The 20,821-nt window shown below is 39.2% G+C and overlaps 1 protein-coding gene across 4 annotated transcripts in view; it reads right to left on the minus strand.

The window, feature by feature from the left end:
• The window catches only part of RORA (RAR related orphan receptor A), an 898,340-nt gene that overhangs the window by 346,790 nt on the left and 530,729 nt on the right, over nucleotides 1-20,821 (minus strand). For 2 of the 4 annotated variants that reach the window (XM_007479516.3, XM_007479519.3), the window contains exon 2: nucleotides 19,345-19,428. The exons of the other annotated variants lie outside the window; for them this stretch is intronic. In XM_007479516.3, coding sequence (XP_007479578.1) covers nucleotides 19,345-19,428 — 84 coding nt within the window. The remainder of the gene's footprint in view (nucleotides 1-19,344; nucleotides 19,429-20,821) is intronic. 4 annotated transcript variants of the gene reach the window in all.

A 20,821-nucleotide genomic window follows, 5' to 3' on the forward strand; every position in this document is an offset into this window, starting at 1 on the left:
TAGAGATAGATGGCATCAAGCTCTGGGTAAGAAATAATCTTGTCAAAGCTGATTGTAGGTCTTGAGGAACCTCTATAAGCATTAATATAGTCCTGTTTAGTCTTTCAGTTTGGGGGCATGCCATGGAAATACCTTGAAATGAGGTCCTTCAATAAATAGAACTACTTGCTTCTCCCTGTGCACTGAAGAGAAGCATCACGTTTCATCGGCTTGACCTCTGCACAGGCTGCCTGTCTGTGCCTGGAATGCTCTCCATTTTGGTCTCTGCCTTTTGGAATGCTTCATTCTCTTCAAGACTCAGCTCCAAGGGGCAGCTGGGTGGCTCAGTGGTTTGAAAACCAGGCCTAGAGATGGGAGGTCCTGGTTCAAATCTGGCCTCAGACACTTCCCAGCTGTGTGACCTTGGGCAAGTCACTTAAACCCATTGCCTAGCCCTTTCCTCTCTTCTGTTTTGGAACCAGTGCATAGTATTGATTCTAAGGTGGAAGATGAGGGTTTAAAAAAAAGACTCAGTTCCAATAGAAGTCCTCTCCTTAGTGGCTAATTGCTCCCCAAGGAATTATTTTGTATTTAATGTGCAAATATTTCTTCCTCTTCTTTGTATCCCTGGTGCCTAAGAGGGCTGGGGAGAGAGGGAATGGATGGATATGAGTTTATAATTCACCAGGGCCAGGTTCTCAGAAAGACTATGGAATCAGATACTCATAATGTCTTGAATGAATTGAGAAATTAAATCTAAAACACAATGCAAAAAGTCTCTGCCAGTGAAAGTATATAGTAGTTGTTTAATCAGGATGTGCTTCAATTGACCTGAATTGAATTCAAGTCGGGGAGGATGAAACAGGGGAAAACCTGCCTGTTTTCTATTCTATTATACAGCGAATAGCATCACTGAAGGGTTCCAAGATAATGACAAACTTCTTATTGAACTTAGACTAACCCAGTTTACTTAAAGGGGAAAAAATAATAGTTTTCCTACTACTTAGAGAAGCTAGGTGATGGTGGATAGAGCACAGGACCTGGAGACAGGCCGACTCATCTTCATGAGTTCAAATTTAGCTTCAGATTTCGTACTAGCTGTATGACCCTGGGTAAGTCATTTAGCACTCTTTGCCTCAGTTTCCTCATCTGTAAAATGAGCTGGAGAAGGAAATGGCAAGCCACTTCAGTAATTACCAAGAAAACTCCAAATTGGGTCTTAAAGAGTCAGATAGGACTGAAACAACTCAACAGCCACAAAATAGTACTTTCAGCACATCATTCTTCTCTCTTTGTCCTGGTCTCTTTTTTTTCCCACCCTTACCTTCTGTCTTAGTATATATCACTCTTTTCTTCAGAAATGCCAGTGGTCCTTCACTACCTACAAAAATAAATACAAATTCTCATCCTTTCACAATCTGTCCCTGATCTTCCCTCACTTATCTTCCATTTTTCTGTTAACACAAAATCTTTGTTCAGTCAAAAATCCTATTTGCAGCTCAGCTTATCTGAGTTCAATACAACCCTCAAGTCACTGATCAAATGATATTTCTATTGGGAAGCCTTCTCTGACTATTCCCATTAATGACAATAGACTTTAATGTCAGTTCAAAATATTTGGGAACTTATAAAGTATCCAGGCAAAAGTTTTTTGTTTTTTTTAATTTCTGGTTTTCCAGTTCTATCCTTTATCCACTTCAATTTAACAAACATATCTGAAGTGCCTTCTGTGAGTAAAGCACCAGGGATACAAAAACAAAGATGAAATAGTCCCTGCCCTCTAGGAGATTACATTCTATTGGAAACTAATAATTTTTTCCTGCTAAGATTATAAGATCTTTGAAAAATTATACTTTCTTTATATGTCTCCAAAACTAAGAGTGCTTCAAATGGGAACAAGTACCTAGTAAAAGTTGAATTGTTTGAATTAAAACCTTATCCTGATTTTCACAAAAGTTAGTATATTGTTTGAGTAATATACTCACTATGCCTGTGCCCTGTGTCCCAAATCATTTGTAATTATCTTTAAATATTTAATACAAAGTGAAACAGTGTAGCATAATGTATACAAAGTTGTTCTTGAATCTAGGAAGAAGTAGATTCAAGTCCTGACCTTAACATGTGCTGAGATATAGGGCAAATTATTATTTATTTCTGTGTTCTAGGAAATTCTCTAAGATAAAATTGCAGAGAAAGAGCTAAATGGCATTGGTAGAGGGAGTTTCTTCAGCTGGGAGTTCCTCATACCCTATTTAACGTAAGTCATAATGCTCTCATGGAATATGAACTAATGTGCCTGCACACATTCATGGACACAATATCCTTTAGACCATAATAAATGGATTCACTTCACTTGATGTACCTTCTAGTTATAACAACATGATACAAAATAAATTCACTTGGAAGCAAATAACACGAGAAGAAAGTATTATGGATTCTCTTGTTTTTCAAGAGAATGTCAGGGTCAAAAAAACAAAAACAAAACCCAGACCCATGAAGAAGGATAGATAAAACTAGAGAAGGCCCCATTCTTTCTTTATCTGACTTTTCAGCATCCCAATGGCTAGGGAAGCAAAACATCTTCTTTCCACTGAGTCAAAAGAATTGACTGTAATGGTTGAGCCTTACTGTGTAGGCACACAGTTATTCAAAAAAGTGAACAGAACAAAAAAAAAAAGAGAAAATAAAGTTAGAAGTAGGGGGTTGGACATTCTCTGAAGGAAGTTTTAAAATACATTTTTTTCATTAGACCTTTTTGGTATCCCCTGATTCCTGCCCCAAACACCCAATTTCCCAAATTCATGTTTACCAAAATATTACATTCAAATATTTCTGGATAAGTCAGAACTGAGACTTTATTTTAACTGGAGAGTCATATTACTTTCTCCTTATTTTCTCAGTGTTTCTTACCTATTGTGGGAACCGAGTCACAGAATACTTTGGGTTGTGATTTCCTAATCTTTTCTTTTCATTGAAATGGACAGCCCAAACCTAGAAGAGAACTCTATTTTTTGATTTCATGGAAACTCTCCTATAGATTGAATGGATTTAATATGCTAGTATAAATATTAATTTTTGGCATTTCAGTTGGAGATATGGAAGTCAGTTGGTAGTTGGGTTCTATAAGCCTATACATGTTATTAAGAATCTGTATTAACAACAAATTGGGAAAAAATCTTCATAGAAACCTCTGACAAAGGTTTAATTACTCATATTTATAATGAGCTAAATCAATTGTACACAAAATCAAGCCATTCTCCAATTGATAAATGGGCAAGGGAAATGGATAGGCAGTTCTCAGATAAAGAAATCAAAACTATTAACAAGCACTTGAAGAAGTGTTCTACATCTCTTATAATCAGAGAGATGCAAATCAAAACAACTCTGAGGTATCACCTCACACCTAGCAGATTGGCTAACATAATAGCAAAGGAAAGTAATGAATGCTGGAGGGGATGTGGCAAAGTAGGGACATTAATTCATTGCTGGTGGAGTTGTGAACTGATCCAACCATTCTGGAGGGCAATTTGGAACTATGCCCAAAGGGCGACAAAAGAATATCTACCCTTTGACCCAGCCATAGCACTGCTGGGTCTGTACCCCAAAGAGATAATGGACACAAAGACTTGTACAAAAATATTCATAGCTGCGCTCTTTGTGGTGGCCCAAAACTGGAAAACGAGGGGATGCCCATCAATTGGGGAATGGCTGAACAAACTGTGGTATATGTTGGTGATGGAATACTATTGTGCTCAAAGGAATAATAAAGTGGAGAAGTTCCATGGAGACTGGAACAACCTCCAGGAAGTGATGCAGAGCGAGAGGAGCAGAACCAGGAGAACATTGTACACAGAGACTAATACACTGTGGTATAATCGAACGTAATGGACTTCTCCATTAGGGGCGGTGTAATGTCCCTGAACAACTTTCAGGGATCCAGGAGAAAAAAAACACCATTCATAAGCAAAGGATAAACTATGGGAGTGGAAACACCGAGAAAAAGCAACTGCCTGAATACAGAGGTTGAGGGGACATGACAGAGGATAGACTTTAAATGAACACTCTAATGCAAATACTATCAACAAAGCAATGGGTTCAAATCAAGAAAACATCTAATGCCCAGTGGACTTACGCGTCGGCTATGGGGGGTGGGGGGGAGGAAAAGAAAATGATCTATGTCTTTAACGAATAATGCTTGGAAATGATCAAATAAAATATATTAAAAAAAAAAAAAGAATCTGTATTAACCCCAGGATACTCTTGGTGTATTCACTACTGTCTTTATTATTAATAGGAATTTGCATTTAAAACTTGTATATCATTGTTACATTTTCTGCTGGATATTTGGAGTGGGGGGACTGAGGATGGGAGATAGACAAATGGGAGGAAGAAACTTGCACAAATGTTTTTGACAAAAAGAATTTTTGAGAAGACCTTAGAGATGTATCTATTCAACACGGACGGAAACTGAAATTTAGAGACATTCTCAAGGTCACATAATTAGTTTAGTAACACGGAAAAGAAGAGCTCAGAACTCAAAGTTAACTGATAAGATTTTTCCAGAAGCCAAGAAAGAACACCCAAATATGTCCTTGAGAAGATGGTATGGTGTAGTAGGAAGAGCACTGAGTCTGGGATAATGATCCTGAAGCTTCAAAGATCAATTTTGCTCCCTATTAGCTACGTAACCATGGGTAAATCACTTGACTCAGCCTAGAACCCGGGGAAGATATTTGTACTACCCATCTCATAGGATTGTTGTAAGGATCAAGTGTGAAAATATATGAGGAAGAATTTGGTGGTTGTAAAACACTTTTCAAGTATGTGGGAAAGGATGTGGCTTAATTGATAGAGAACCAACCCTGAAATTCAAAAGTCTTGGGGTTAAGCCCTACCTCTGACCCATACTGGGTACATGATCCTGGATAAATCATTTGACCACTCAGAACTCTCCACAACTCTGTAAGACAGGCATACTTAATCTTTTATATGTCATAGACCTCTTGGCAGTCCAGTGGAGCTAATGGATGTCTTTTCAAGATGATCCATTCTTTTGTTTTGTTTTAAATTCTTACTTTCTGCTCAGTATCAATTCTAAGACAGAAGAACTACAAGGGCTAGGAAATTGGTAGATGTGACTGGCCCAGGGTTGCACATCTGGGAAATGTCTGAAGTAGGATTTAAACCCAATGCCTCCCTACTTGAGTCCTGTTGCTTTATCACTGTGTTACCTCCCTGTCCCTCAAGATAATGTTTTTAAATCCATAACATTAGTTAACAAAATTTTACAAAAAAATTTTACCCAAAAAAACTCCTTTAAAAAATAGGACTAAGAGGAAATCAGTGTCATTGAAATGAAGTTATCAAAGTATTAACAAAATTTAATTCACAGACTCCCTGAAATCTAGGCTTAAAAATTCCTATTAACACTACAAGTTTCAGAGAGGGAGACAATATGAACTGGTACAGGAGTTTCCTCACCAGGGAGTCCTCTCTTTCTCCATTCATATGTAAACATAGAGAGACAGTCATGGAATAACAAATTGAGTTACTGTGAAGTCTTATGGCCAGGAAGACTGGGTTCAAGTTTCTTCCCTGATAGATTGTATGATCATGGACAAATCACTCAACCCTCAGGGCCTTGGGAAACTTTCTAAAACTATTAGTTACAGATGAGTTGCTGACTTGCATTGCTGGAGGCAAACTCCCCTCACCAATGCAATTGTCAATCAGAATATACTGTATAGTTATCAATTATATGTATGAGGGCAGGTAGGTAGTATAGTGGAGAGAGTGGCCAGGTCTAGAGTTGGGAAGACCTGAGTTCAAATCTGGCCTCAGACACTTCCTAATTGTGCACATCAATTACCTAGCCCTTGTTCCTCTTCTTTTTTAGAATTGAAATTAAGACAGAAGGTATGAGTTTAAAATGAAATAACAATAATAATAATTATATGTATGAATCATTATTGTTTTAAAATTACAAATTCATTTCTTAGCAGAGAAAAATGTAAGTTAAAACACAGGAAATTTTCTTCTGATAAAATAGTACTTAAATTTTTTAAAATTTATTTTTAAATTCAAAATTTTAATTATTTTAAAAATTAATATTCAATACTCCAAGTATTATATTTAATAAAATTTATTAATATTTAACTTGAAGCAAAAGAAAAATAAAAAACTAGAGAAACAGATAGAGCTCACCTGCCTCTCAAGTGGAAAAGAGTGTGAGGGAGGAGCCCTGGAACTATATACAAACATGACCACCCAATGGTGAAAAGAGGAAAGGAATTCTGGGAAATACTGAAGGACTTCTGGGAGATGAAGTCCAAGGGTTCAAAATTCTAACTGTATAGTACCATAACATCTGGCATATCGCTAATCCTGAAAAAAAAAATTAGGTTCCCACGTCTCCCACTTGATTATAAGCTAGGTGAACACAAGGGGAATATGCTCCACTTTTTTATCTCTAGTTATGCCAAGGATACGGTACCTACTCAATAAATTATTGCTGATGGATTGCTAAGAAGCACAGTTATTTCTTGGGGTGGGAGGGAAGCCTTCTTTCTCCTGGCTTTAGGTTCCCAAAGACTTTCAAGTTGGTGCATGTGTACTTAGGAAGATGTACATTTGAAATGCTTAGAAAGAACGAGGAGACCGCTGGAGTGGCCATGTCTCCTAATTGGTCTCTCTGCTTCCCATCTCTCCCTTTTCCAATCCACCTTCCACCCAGCTGCTAAGGATGGTCCTAAAGCACATGTCTGACTGAATCGCTTCTTTCCTGTTACCTTTAGGAGAAAACCCAACTCTTCTCCGAAGCCCATAAAGCCCTTCATTCACAATCTGGCTACAACCTTCCAATCTGGCTATGGCCCATCTTTCCCTGCTGATGTCATATTACATTCTGCTGAAAGTAGTGTACTCGCTGTTCCATGTATACAATATTCCATTTCTGTGTCTTTGCTGTGCCCTCTGTCCAGAACGCTCTTCTTCACCTCTGCCTTTGGCATGTCCGGCTTCCTTCACGGTTCAGCTCAATGGCTTCCTGCTACAGGGAGGCATGGTTGCTAAGTACTCTCACCTCACCAGAAGGCTTTGTATTTACATTTTATATGTTTAGTTTTTGTGTTTATTTAGTTATTTGTGTATATAGTGCTTTCCCCAATATAGAACAAACATCTTGGTTTTTTCCCTCCTTTGTATTAGGAATATTCGGAGCCTACTGCTTGGCATATAGTAAAACTTTAATAAATACTTGGAGAATGAATGAATGGATGTCTTGGCTTTCTTGAATACAGTGTAAAATTTTCTTTTCATCAGACTAGTGTTTTATTGATATGCTCTGGTTCATCAGACTCACAACTAAATCCCCGAATTCATTCTCACTAATCAATTAATCAACACTAAAATGTCTCTAATTAAACTTCAGATTACTATGTGCTGAGATTTCCTTTTAATGGCAGATTAAGATTAGCTTCTCTCTTCCTGAGTTTTTTCAGTGCATTTCACTCACTCACCCTATTTCTAAGACTTCAGTGAATCACTCTGACTTGAGCCTGGGGTGAAGGATTATCAGACTTTAATGGACTCTGAGGCCGATGCTGCCTGACTAGCTAGTGAAAGGCCCCAACAGGGATGATCGCTGGACATTGCTGTAGGACCATGTCCCTTGTCTAATTCAACAGGGACTCTGTGCTCTTGCTCTTATTGATGGAGACTGTTTCCCTAAGACTCTTGGGTGTAAGAGATGTCTTGTTGTCTCATCAGTGACATAACTTTGCTTGATGAGATCCACACAATGATCCCTCCAGGGATAGCTCCTTCTGCTTCCACAGTTAATTTCTGGGAAAGAGGAAGTAACTTTTTAATGGGGAAAAAAGGAATCTTTTTAGCGGCAGCTAGGTAGCTTAGTGGATAAAAATTTTGGAAGACCTTAGTTCAAATTCTGCGGTAGACACTTTATAGTTGTATGACACTGTAAAAGAGTCAACCTCAGTTTATTTACCTGTGAAATGAGTATAATAATAGTACCTGCCTTACAGGATGGTGTAAAGATGAAATGATACAGCATATAAAATGCTTTGCTAATCTCAAGGTGTTATATAAATGCTAACTATTGCTATTATTGTCCCATCTCCCATCATCATTACACAAGTTATCTTTAAGAACCAAAGTCTTAGGAGGACCCAGAAATCATGATTATTTTTCCATCTCTAGGCCAGGGGTAAATAACCATCAGTCCTGACTTTTCTGCACATTGTGCTAAAACTCTGAAATAACACCATACTTGTCACTAGTGCCAAGGAGGAAGATGATTATTGTCAATATTTTTATGGGATAAAGGCAATTTATGATTTCCTATTTACAGAATTCCCAGTTGCCTCTGAGGACTTCCTTCCTCACCCTTTCTTTACAGGAAGTACCCATTGGAGTAAAGTACCACTCCATCCTGCCATCTTGTCAGTTAATAATTTCTCTCTGTCTCTCTCCTTGACTTTGTCTCTCACTCTCTTTATATTTTCTTATTGATAGCCATGTGGCTTCTCTTTTCTTAGACTCTAAGTTTTTGAGGGTAGGGGCTATAGTTTTGTTGTTATATTCCAAGTGTCTTCTGGTGATAACAATCACAACTTATCCATTTCTGGCCAGCCTACTAAGGGAACATTTGATCCATGAAACCATAGGTCCATTTTAGTTTTGAGCATTCCCAGTACTGAACCCAAGGGCTGGAACATAGTATATAAGCTTAATAAGTATTGAGTCAACTGGAATATGCAGAGCAAAATGTGGAGGGAGAAAAATACCCAAACCTTTTCTTCATTTAATTCAGATGAAAACCATGTTCTCCCTGGAACATGGTTACACATGGTTATAAAACTGTGGTTAACCTTAAGGGGAAGCCTAAATATTTAGAGAAAGAAATCAATTCCTTCTTTTTTTGGATATATTTTCTCAAATTTCCTTCCTGAGTAGCAACTTGCATCAGATTCATATTACCTGAACCCATGATGTCACGGACTGAACTCTCATATAAGTGTTAAAAAATTTATTATTATTATTATTATTTTATGATTAGCAGGTCTCCACCAAGGACCAAGCTACAAGATGGTGAGCAGTTTCACAAGATTCAGCCAAATGCTACTTGTGTCTGTGTTTAAAAAAAAAAATTAAATCCCTTACCTTCTGTCTTGGAATCAATACTGTGTATTGGTTCCAAGACAGAAGAGTGGTAAGGGCTAGGCAACAGGGAATAAATGACTTGCTTCAAGCTCTCACAGCTAGGATGTATCTGAAATCAGATTTGAACCCAGGGTTTACCAGGGCTTTCAATTCACCGAGCCACCTAGCTGCCCTCCTTCTATATAAGTGTTTTCTTTTTTAAAACTTTACCTTCTGTTGTAGAATCAATATTATGTACTGGTTCCAGAGCAGAAGAGCAATAAGGGCTAGACAATGGAGGTTAAGTGACTTGCCCAGGGTGGCACAGCTAGGCAGTGTCTGAGACTAGATTTGAACCTAGGACTCCAGTCTCTGGGCCAGGCTCTCAATCCACTGAGCTACTCAGCTGCCCTGCTTCTATACAAGTGTTGACCAATCTCTCCAACCTTTGATAGGTTTCTAGATCCCGATGCAGTGGCTACTGTAGCACTTTGGACAGAGCAGGGATTTAATGAATGTCAAATCATGATTCCATTGTAATTTCAATCACCATATTATTTCTTATACTGTTCTACCTCCTTTCTTTTCTAAACCCCTCCTCCCCCCAGGGGTTTCTTGGCTTTGCCTTCCTTGTTAATAGTAACATGAATCTGTACTGATGGGATTTCCAGATTATTCTGGTCTATGCTATATAAGATGAGACTTCCCACTGAGCCCCCGGTGGCACTGTTGGTACGCTTTAACTTGATGGGACTGACTTAGCTAATGGGATTCTCTCTTCAGTTGTTTGACTATGTTAATGTTGCTAGAAGAAAAAATGGCTTTTTCCTATATGTAAGCTGTTTTCAAATTTGCGTAGGGGTTCTTCTTAACAGATTTGCAGTTTTCTTCCTATGGAGATATCACAATTACATGTTCTTTTTTTCCCCTTATAAAAACTAATATCATGCTAGGCGCCCCATCAGGAATACTTAGACAGATTTAGCTCCCATAAAAATCAGTCTTGAATATTTTTAATCTAGGCTTTAGGACCTCCTTTCCTCTCTTTCTTCTTCCTCCACTTCTACCTCCTCCCTCCACTCTCTTTCCTCCCCCAACACATTTATGCCTACCTAGAAGCAGATCAGAGCCAATCTATTCCCTAGAGGGAAACAATGGTCTCTTTTCCTATTAATGAACGGTATGTTGTTGCAGATTCATGTAGGGTTTAATTTAATAAACACAGAAAGATGAATATGCTTCTGGGATATTAAACCTCTTTGGATCTGAAATTAGTGACATGGAAGAAAAGCAGCACTTGGATGAATCTTGTGAAGCTGCCCACCCTGTTGTAGCTAGGTCCTTGGTGGAAACCTGATAAATCATAAGTTAGGGGCCATTTTAATTCTTTTATTCAGCCTCTGCTGTTTGGCCCTATGTCAGCTTTTCTTCAGAAAGTCCTCTCCCAGTCTCCTAATTTTGCCCATTTCCCAGGTTGGTGCTTCCAGAAGAAATACATCCAACAGGACAGGAGAATTCTGTGATCCTTGGGTTTGGGTATGACCAGGGCTGATATTACATGTAGTAAACACTGGCAAAAGATAACTGCTTCAATCCAGCATTTCAAACAGAATTTATTAATCTCCTCTCAACCCATTTCTCTTCACAAATCCTTCCAGGCACCCCGATTTTCAACCTCAGATGCATCTTTGGCTTTTCTCTCTGTCATTCCAATATTTCCTGTCAATTGCCAGGTCTTGTTTTTATCTTCCCAACATCTCTTGCTTATGTTTTATTCTTTTTACTTACTCAGCCACAACCCTAATTCAGACCCAGATCACCATTCACTCATTGTGGCTACAGCCTCTTAACTAACCCCCCACCCCCACCCCCCACCCCGGCCTCAAATCTCTATTCTGTCCAATCCATCCTACATATCACCACCAAAGGGATTTTCCTAAATTTCAGGTTTGACCATATAAACCCCTCTCTCTCTCTATCCCCCTCAACATTCAATAAACTCCACTGGCAACCTTTTATCACTAGGAATGAAAAAAAAAAATGAACAAAACCTCTTCTATTTAGCATTTAAAATTCCTAACAGACTTTCCCCCATTCTATCTTTCAAGCCTTACACATCACTGCCCTTCATGCTTTCTATGGTCCACGTCCAAGGGGAATGGCTAAACAAATTGTGGTATATGTTGGTGATAGAACACAACTGTGCTGTAAGGCATGGATGATTTCAACAAGAACTGGAAAGACCTTCATGAACTGATGCAGAGGGAATAAGCAGAACCAGGAGAACATTGTACATAGTAACAGCAATGTTGTGGAAGGATCAACTGTGATAGACTTAACTTCTCTCAGCAATACAATGATCTGGGACAATTCTGAAGGACTTATGACAAAGAATGCTATCTACCTTCAGAGAAAGAACTGTTGGAGTTGGGATGTAGATAAAAGCATGTGATTTTTTATTTAGATTTTGGTTTCATTTGGTTTTATTCTCTTACAAAAATGAACAAAGGGAAATATGTTTTGCATAATAATAAATGTAAAACCCAGTTTGAATAGTTTGCCATCCTTTGGAGGGAGAGAGGGAATTTGGATCATATAACTTTGGAAAACTTATGTGGAAGTTGTTATTATGTGTGATTGTTAAAATAAAATATCTTAAATGATTCTGATCTGCAAACAAAATTTTAAGTTAAAATGAAATTAAAATTTATTAAAATCAAATGCCCAGAATACCTTCCATCTTCCCTCCTGCCTTCTAGAATACCTTATTTTTCCTTTAAGACCCATATCAAGTACCATATTCTTTATTAAATCTTTCTTAATTTCCCTATTTGCTGTCTCCCTCCCAAACCACCCAGCACTTATTTTGAATATGTTTATATGTCTACGTGTATTTCTACAAATAGAATATAAGCTACTTAAGGTCAGGTTGTGTTTCATTTTTATTTTTGCATTCCAGTGCCTAGCAGAATGTTTGGCACCAAGAAGGCACTCAATAAATGTTTATTGATTGATACATTGCTTGCTATGTGCTGGACACTGGGCTAGATTTAGGAACTGGGTGTTGGACCAAAATCTTTTCCTTACTGACCTTGCCTCACTGTTTATTTGAAAACGACTCACTCTTTTGAATTAAATTAACAAGCACTTTACTAGGTTTATTAAATGCTGGGAATTGAGGGAAACAAAGATAAATAGGACATAGGCCCTGTCTTGAAGAAGCTACAACAGGGGCAGTGAGGTGGTCAGTGGATAGAGAGCTAGGCCTGGAAATGAGAGTTCCAGGGTTCAAATATGACCTCAGACAACTTCCTAGTTGTGTGACCCTGGGCAAGTCACATAACCACTATTCCCTAGTCCTTACTACTCTTCAGTCTTGAAACCAACAGTACTGATTTGAAACCAGAAGGTAATGGTTTAAAAAAAAAGAAAAAAAGCTTACAACAGGGATGATATTAGCTATTAGTAAATTCAATACAAGTTAAAATTGTATGCACACAAAAGAAATATACATGGTGTGCTATGAATTGAAGATGAGATTAGAATGAGTCAGGAGATAAGCAACATTTCCATGCATTTGAACTGGGCTTTAAAGTATGGTTAAAGTATTAAAGATCCTAGTGAAATTACAGATGACATATGAGAACAGTAGCAAATTGGGCTATGATAAGCTACTGATATCTCCATTTGTTTTTAATTACTACATTTCCTAACCAGCTATTCCGGAAGACCTTAAAGGAATGGACTCAGGAAAAAGGGAAGACCCAGATCATTGGTGGCAGTCTATGAAAGATGGTGTACAAGGTACCCTGGGAAACCAGGCAGAAGCATTATGGTACTGGGTATAGAACCAAGACCAATAAAAACAAGAGGTCACCAAAGCAAAAGGAAGTAAAAAGCAAAGTTGAACCTTCTTGACTTGTTCCATCCTGGGCCAGAGTAGACTTATTTGTGCCTAGACACCAAGTTCACGCTGTTCCCTATTTGTCTGCTGAGAGTGTTTTCACATATTTGAAATATATCTGCTTTTTAATTCAATTTTCACTATGCCCACAAACTGAGCTGGGTAGTGCCAGAAGGAACAGTATGGTTGGAAGGGCAAGTGGATATTTGCTATATATGGCTGTAAGTTAATAGCAGGTAATGGCAATAGACAACCCAACTCTGGTATTGACCTTGGTGGGGGGAAAAGGGGCCTAATGGGTTACTATCCCCTAATCAGATCTATTTCAAAATACCTACATGAAATGATGAAATAGCACCATATAATCTACTGGCATGGGACCTAAGAGCTCAGGAGAAAATATAGATTATATGGGATACATGAAATGGGAATTTCAATTTTGCAAGGCAAAAATGGGAAAATAAATATTTCCAAGCAGAAGTCCAGAAATCAAATCTCTGGTTCCATTTCAAGTGGCTGTGCATTCTTGGACAAGTGGCTTCCTCGTTTCAGGTCTTAGTTTTTCTCATTTGTGACATAAGAGGATGGACTAGATGGCATATTTTTTTTTTCTGGATGTAAGATTTCATTGATAAAAGAAGCTTGCTGATGAGGACCCCACCTTCCTCACCACACAGATAGTTCATGGGAGAGGAAACTCTTGGAATTTACAGCCTTAGAGAACTGAGGGGGGCATGTAGAGGAGGTGACTTGCACAGGGTCACTCAGTCAGTTTATGTCCATTTAAAGTCAAATCTCCTTGATTTGCAGGTCCGGTTTTCAGCTAGTTCATATGTATAAAGTACTTAAAGGTTTATAAAGTGTTTCACAGATGTTTTCATTAAATCCTTACAATGATGCTGTTGGGTAGGTGCTTCTGTTATTTTCCTCATTTTTATAGATGAGGAACTAAAGTTGAGAGAGGTTACAAGATTGAATCAGTCTCCTAACTAGGCAGGATTCAAACTTAGAGTTCCTTGCCACCTGTCAGTCTTTCCTAGGTGATACTAGATGGCTAAAATTTTATTCTCTAATTTTTGGTGGTATATATAAAAGGAAATCAGATATACACACCTATGAAGCTTCTCTACCTACTGAGATATTCAGGTTAAAGAGATTAGTGTAGCTGACTGGTCATACAGTAGAACTTACTGAAAGATGAAAGTCTTGCTAAGTGCATCAAAATCTAGGGACTCTCCTCTAATTACCATTCTGAATTCAGGAGAATAAAAGGAGCTTAAGGAGAGAGAAAAATACCATCAGCTGCTTTAGTTGTTGAGCCTCCAAACAAGGAGGGAGCTTGGTATAGAAATGATGTCAGATTTGCAGTTAAAAAAAAACATAAAAACAAACAAATATAAAAAACCCCCAACCCTACTAAAACAAACAAACAAACAATCCTGGATTCAAATCTTTGCTTGGATATTTCTTACCTAAGTGACTTTGGAAAAATCACTTAGCCTCAGGTTCCTCATCTATAAAATGAGGGGGTTGGACCAGATGATGTTAATGGATGCTTTTCAGCTCTAAATCTATGATTCTAAGAGATAAACATTTTATGCTCTTATATTTCCTACTTAAGTGACTGGGTAAATCATTTAGCCTCAGTTTCCTCCTCTATAAAAATGACGAGGTTGGACTAGATGGTGTTAGTAGGTTCTTTTCAGCTCTAAATCTGTGATTCTAAGAGATGACATTTTATGTTCGGATATTTTCTACCCAAGTGTCTTTGGGTAAATCACTTAGCCTCAGTTTCCTCATCTATGAAATGAGGGGGTTGGACCAGATGATATTAGTGGGTTCTTTTCAGCTCTAAATCTATGATTCTATGAGGTAACAGGCATTTTATTTCAAATGATCTAAATGGCAGCACAGCGATACAAATGGGTCACCACTGCTGAACAAAAGCACACCTGGAGTATCTCCCCACTCTCACTGAATCCTTGAATATTGAATCTTGAAAAAGAAACTGACATACCCTTTAATCCAATAGTCAATATCTGGCTCTATTGGGTAGACTATTGATTTAAGACTCAAGCGTAGCCTCGGGCAAGAAAATCGAACTTTAAGGAGCCCCATCCATCTATTGATACGTATCACCTGTATTTGTTTCTTCTGTAAGAAACAATTATAAAGCACTTCATTTGATGGGGGCTGCCGGAGCAGCAGGATCAATGTGGTTAATTCAGGTAGAGCTACATTTTCAAGGATTTTTCATCTGGCTTACCCCATCTCTAGGAAGAGGCTTGTTAACTTTTGCGGGTTGCAAAGTTTCTCCAATGGGGGGATTAGGCTATTGTGATTTTTCCCACGAAAAAGGGCCTTTCTCCAGATTCACATAAAAGGGTTAAACATCCCCAGCACCCGAGGAGAAGCCTCTCTCTTCATTAGCTTTTCCTCTGCCACTCATTAACTTGGAGTCAAATCTAACTCCATAACAAAGCCTAATTACCTAGTTGCAGACAAGTGTCTGTATTTGGTTGTTGTGCTGCAGAGTGACAACAGGATAAATTAGCAGAGCTAGAAATTAAATCATATTAAGTATGCTTTAATGTTTCAGACATGAAGCCCTCTGCCTGGCAGTCTGCGCAGCAGGCAAGGCATTACTCTCTCCATGTTTGGCTTCCCCAGGGACTGTATAAAGGCAGAATAGGGATGGAAAACCGAGTTTTCTAAAGAGAGACAGCTCCATTCAGCGAGGCGCGAGAGCCAAGAAAAAGGCTTGTCAAAGCTTTCCTCCCGAATTTGGATACCTGCTTCCTCTCTTGGAGCTCACATTGTTCTTGGCACTGAAAATGACTGCTGTCTCTTCCTATGCTGCAAGTACCCCCAATGGGGCGGAGGAGAGAGAGAGAGAGACAGAGAGAGAGACAGAGAGACAGACAGACAGAGACAGAGAGACAGACAGATAGAGACAGAGAGACAGACAGACAGACAGAGACAGAGAGACAGACAGACAGAGACAGAGATAACTGGGTAAATAAATGCCTTCTGGTTCTCTGGGATCTGTGTTAATTCCTTAAATTGTATTTCTCTTCCCATGAATTTGCAAACCAGGAGTTCTGCTTAGAGGTTTAGGTTAAAACACACCCCTGATCTTAAAGTAAAAAATAATAACAATGTACAGGGTAATTTTTTTTTAAGTTCAAAGAACTTAGTAAACATTAATTAATCAACCCTCTCTCCCCACCAACCCAGACCCTTTACAACACTGTAAGGTATGAATTACCCCCATTTTATAGATGAGAAAATTGAGTCTAGGAGGGAGAATAACTTGTTCCAAGCCACAAATTGAGTTACAATAAAAACTGTAATGGGGATTTTGGATTCCTAGACCCTCTGATTGCCAGTCCTGCTGTTTTTCTTGTTTCGGTGGGTTGTTAAAGTATCTGCATGGGAAGGAGGGGGTGTGGGGTGCTAAAGAATCTAAGCAAAACTTTCTCCCTGGTTTGGTCATAAAAGCTTCATCCAGTTTAGATCATGTGTTCTTTCCTGGTACATTTTTTGCCTTTTGGCAATTGGGAGTGCATTCCTCTCAAACAAAGGAAAGTGACTGGGATCAAAGGCTCACCTGACAGGCCATTTAAATGACCAAACCTGTCAAACACCCTTCTCTTTAATAAGGATCCCAGATCCACAAGCTGGGGTTTTATGAGCTTAGCCTTGCCTGCAAAAGAAGGAATCCTCGATGAGCACAGGCTGTATCAGCAGTCCCAGAAGGCAAGGGGAAGGCAGGAGCTGCTCAATGATCAGGACAATTTTGGAGAGGAGAAAGAAGGATTAACAGGTCACTGAATTATGTAATTTTTCAACATAATTTCTGAAAGTGGGTATCATTCATCCATGAGCTTATTATAAGAACCTAGCTGGTAGTACTGAATGAGAGGCTATATCTCAGACTTTCTCTGGAAATGGAGCCAGTCTTAGCTGACCTTGGAGTGACTGACCACTTTACCAAGGAATTCTGTGCCATCAATCACATTCCAAAATCCTTAACTGAATGAATCTTCATGTTTCTTAATTCATTAAACCATCCTTGCATGTACACCCAGCTATAGGGAAACTTTCCATACAATTCATAATCTGGAAGGAGGTTTGCTCTTCATTTTTTTTAAATTAAATGTCTACTATGTGCCAGGCACATTTCTAAGCACTGAGGGTAATAAAATAAAGAAGCTGTTTTTGTTTCTAAGGAGCTTATAGTTGCTTGATTGAAGGAGATAGCATGGACCTATATGAGTATATACAAAATAAATACATTAAGAGTACCTGGGGTGGGGTGGGGTGGGGTGGGGAGGAGGTACTGGTGTCTGGGTAAATTAGGAAAGACTTTGTATAGAAGATAAGGATGCTAATATTAGTTTGTGATGTTTAGATTTCCCTTCTCCCAAATCAGGAATTCTAGAGAGTTCCCAAGAACCCGTATGATATTTGAAATATTAATTGTGTGTATGAATGTATTTGTTGTAGATGTGGCTATAGAAGCAATCTTACTCATATATCAATAAATGGACTGTGGCTCCTCTATCTTTGCAGGTGAGTTGGGGGTGATGAGAGATTGACTGTCATGATGAATTGAATTAGATTCATCATCAGATTCAGAACCAGAAGGCATCTAGTGAAAAACTTTTATTTTATAGATGAAGAACATGAGGCCATGTGATTTATCCAAGGACATGTATATAGGAAGTATCAGAGCAGGATTTGAACCTAGGGTTTTTATGCAATGTTTTACTAATAGTATATAGCAGACTTGGAATTTGAACCAACATCTTATGAATCTAAATTTAATGATTCTTTCTTTCACTATACCACACTGAGTTCATTTTTCCAGAGTCAACTTTAAGACTGCTTTCTCTTTCTGTCACGAACTATACACTCCTCTCTCTTTTCCCCAAAGTTTCCTTTTTCAGACTGTGGACAAAAGAATATATTTCATGGGAGTGCAGAACCTGGGGATCCATGAAACCTTGTAAATATGTTACGCCACATGTTACCTAGCACAAAGCATGCAAAAGAGTCCCTCCTTTAAAAAGTTTTAGGTGTGGTGCCCTTCAGGTTGCAGCTTCCTACAAGTAGCATTGTTCAACTACTTACTTAGTTTTATTTGGTATTGCACAGAAGAAAACTATTTTAAAGGGGGAGAGGGAAGTAACCATTTCTTAGTTTCATTCACTACACAGATAGATCTGAAAGAAACAATTTGTCAGCTAGGTTACCAGGTACTCTCAAGATCTATCAGTTACTCAGGGGAATAAATAGCTAAAAACAATTACTTTGACATCTTGTAGGCAGCTAGGTGGTTCAGTAGTTTGAAAGCCAGGCCTAGAGACTGGAGGTCTTGGGTTCAAATTTGAAACTTCCCAGTTGTGTAACCCCGTCCAAGTCACTTAACCCCCCCCTACCTAGCCCTTATTGTTCTTTTGCCTTGGAACCAAGGATTCTAGGGTAGAAAGTAAGGGTTAAAAAAAAAAAAACCAAACAACTAACATCCTCCCTCATGTGCCAAAAAATCCCAAAACAAACCCATGGAAAAAGTCCAAATCGGAGGAGAGAGCACTTGTTTAGACTGGATGTTCCCGGTCTGAGTGCCAGTTATTAACCAAATGTTCCCATCCAGCAAGGAAGGAGAATGATAGTGAATGAAAGAGTTCAGAGCTTCCTGCTTTTGGAATCAGAGTGCCTTCCCCTCTCTTCCCCCTCCATGGACCTAAAAGCTTGGGAATCCACTCACCTTAACCTTGGATGCCCCTGTACTCTGGACAATGAAATTGTTAGCAAAGCTTCCCAGGCAGCTCCCTGGAGGGGGAAAATAAGTCTCCTGGCCCCAGAGTTAGCATGCCAGTGGCCTATTTTGGCCCTTCGGAGCCATTCATTTTAGTGATGAGGACGGTATCGTCCTCAGCATGGCTCCCAATACCGGGAACGGCACGGAGCCGCCCAGCCGCCAGCTTACTGAATTAAGTGGAGCTGATCTGTAACCCTAAGTCATCTATTTATCCTCTAACTGTGCTCCCCCAAGCAGCCAGTACCACCGGCATGTATAGCGGGGAGGGAGAATGCATGCTTTGCCACAGTTCAGTAAGCTGAATCCTGAAGCTTCGGGTAGTCTGGCTGCAGTGTCAAGTCACAGTTACATAACCCACTGAGCTGAATGCCTCCCCGGAGGGGAGAAAACGAGCACACAAAGGAGGAAAAAAAAGAAGCAGGAAAGGCAGGAGGAGAGTGATGGTAAGAAAACAGACTTTGAAAACTTCCAGTACCTTGTGATTTTGGAGAGGGTTGTTTCCCGTTTAATGCACTAGTGTTCTTTAATCCTGGAAACCCACACGTTTCAATTTGGTCAGCTGAGGAAAAGAAAAAAAAAAAGAGGCAAACCAATGGAGCCAGGCTGAGCTCTCCCCTCACGAGAGGGGCCGTGTAGAGGAAAAATATACAGTATTGTACAATTATCTTTATTCACTGAACTGAACTCGACCATGAACAGCGTGTGAATTAAAGCATTATCACATTCAACTCAAAACCAGGGGGATCTTCATTTATCGAAAGCCCTGCGCGAGATAGAGGAAGCGCCTTTCACTTTCTGAACTTGGGACATGGACGAATGGAAGGAATAAAGGCGAGCCTTGAGGATTAATGTTTTACCAGAAGCTCCTTACGGCTGATCTCAAGAGATTGCAAGATGGACAAACGAGCATCAGTCTTTGTTCCCTTTCTTCCCCAACTTCCATTTGGCGGAAGGACTGGAGCCACTAAATTTTTAACTGGAGAAGTGGAGGAGTTTGGTCAATACAGTGCATTTCTCTTTGTGGATAGGGAAGGGAGTGGTTGGTATTAATGTCACACAAAATCTTAGTGGAATAGAATAAAATAATCTGTGAGAAAGGGGATATCTTTTTACTTTCAAAAGGTTGTTGTATTGTGTTTTGAGGGCAGCACAAGCCTTGGTTGGGGCTAAAGCAAAGTCCCTAGGCAAGTAAGTGTTTAGGAGTGGATTTCAGAGATTTGGCTTCTCCACTCAGGAAGGGTCCTGAGTCTGGGAATGGCTAATGAACCAAGAAGCCCCCACAGAAATGACGAGTACAATAATTAGGAGCTGATGAATGCATTGTGCTTCTGAGTTTGAGAAGGGCCTAGACTCTGACTACCCTGGGGAGTAGCAGGGGAGAAGGGAGCAAGTTTGAAAATGTCAGCTTTCTATAGAGGAGACATTCTTGGCTTGGGTAGGAATAGAGATAGACAGCTGAGTTAGGTTTAGCTCTAGGGACCCAGAAAAAAAAATAGAGGCTGGGGATTTGGTCCAAGAATTTTAATTAGCTTAGGATAGTTTAGTGAGCTAGGGTAACTATTTAGCCCCAGTTGAATAAGATTCTTTCCTATGCACAGTTCTTAATAGTTGCATCCCTATATTTTCTATTTCTGCTCATAACTCTTTTGTGTGTTTATATGAGTGTGTGAATATAATATCATGGTTATAAGGCAAGAAGAGACCACAAAGACCCTAGACCAATCCCCTCATTTTACAGACGTTCTTTCTACTGCATCACAATGTTGACAAGGGTAGAAAAGGCATCCCATTGTGGCAGTGACCAAGGAGGGAAAAATTGATTAAGGATGAAGCTGGCAAATCTCTAACATCCCTGAATCCAGGGTGCCAAATAGATTCAGGGAAAAAGAAGGCAGGAGTTAGAAATCAGCAAGGTGTTTAAATGAAGTAAAGGATCAAGGTCTGGGCCAATG

The sequence above is a fragment of the Monodelphis domestica genome, chromosome 1 (genome assembly GCF_027887165.1).
Source record: "Monodelphis domestica isolate mMonDom1 chromosome 1, mMonDom1.pri, whole genome shotgun sequence".
Classification (NCBI taxonomy): Eukaryota; Metazoa; Chordata; class Mammalia; order Didelphimorphia; family Didelphidae; genus Monodelphis; species Monodelphis domestica.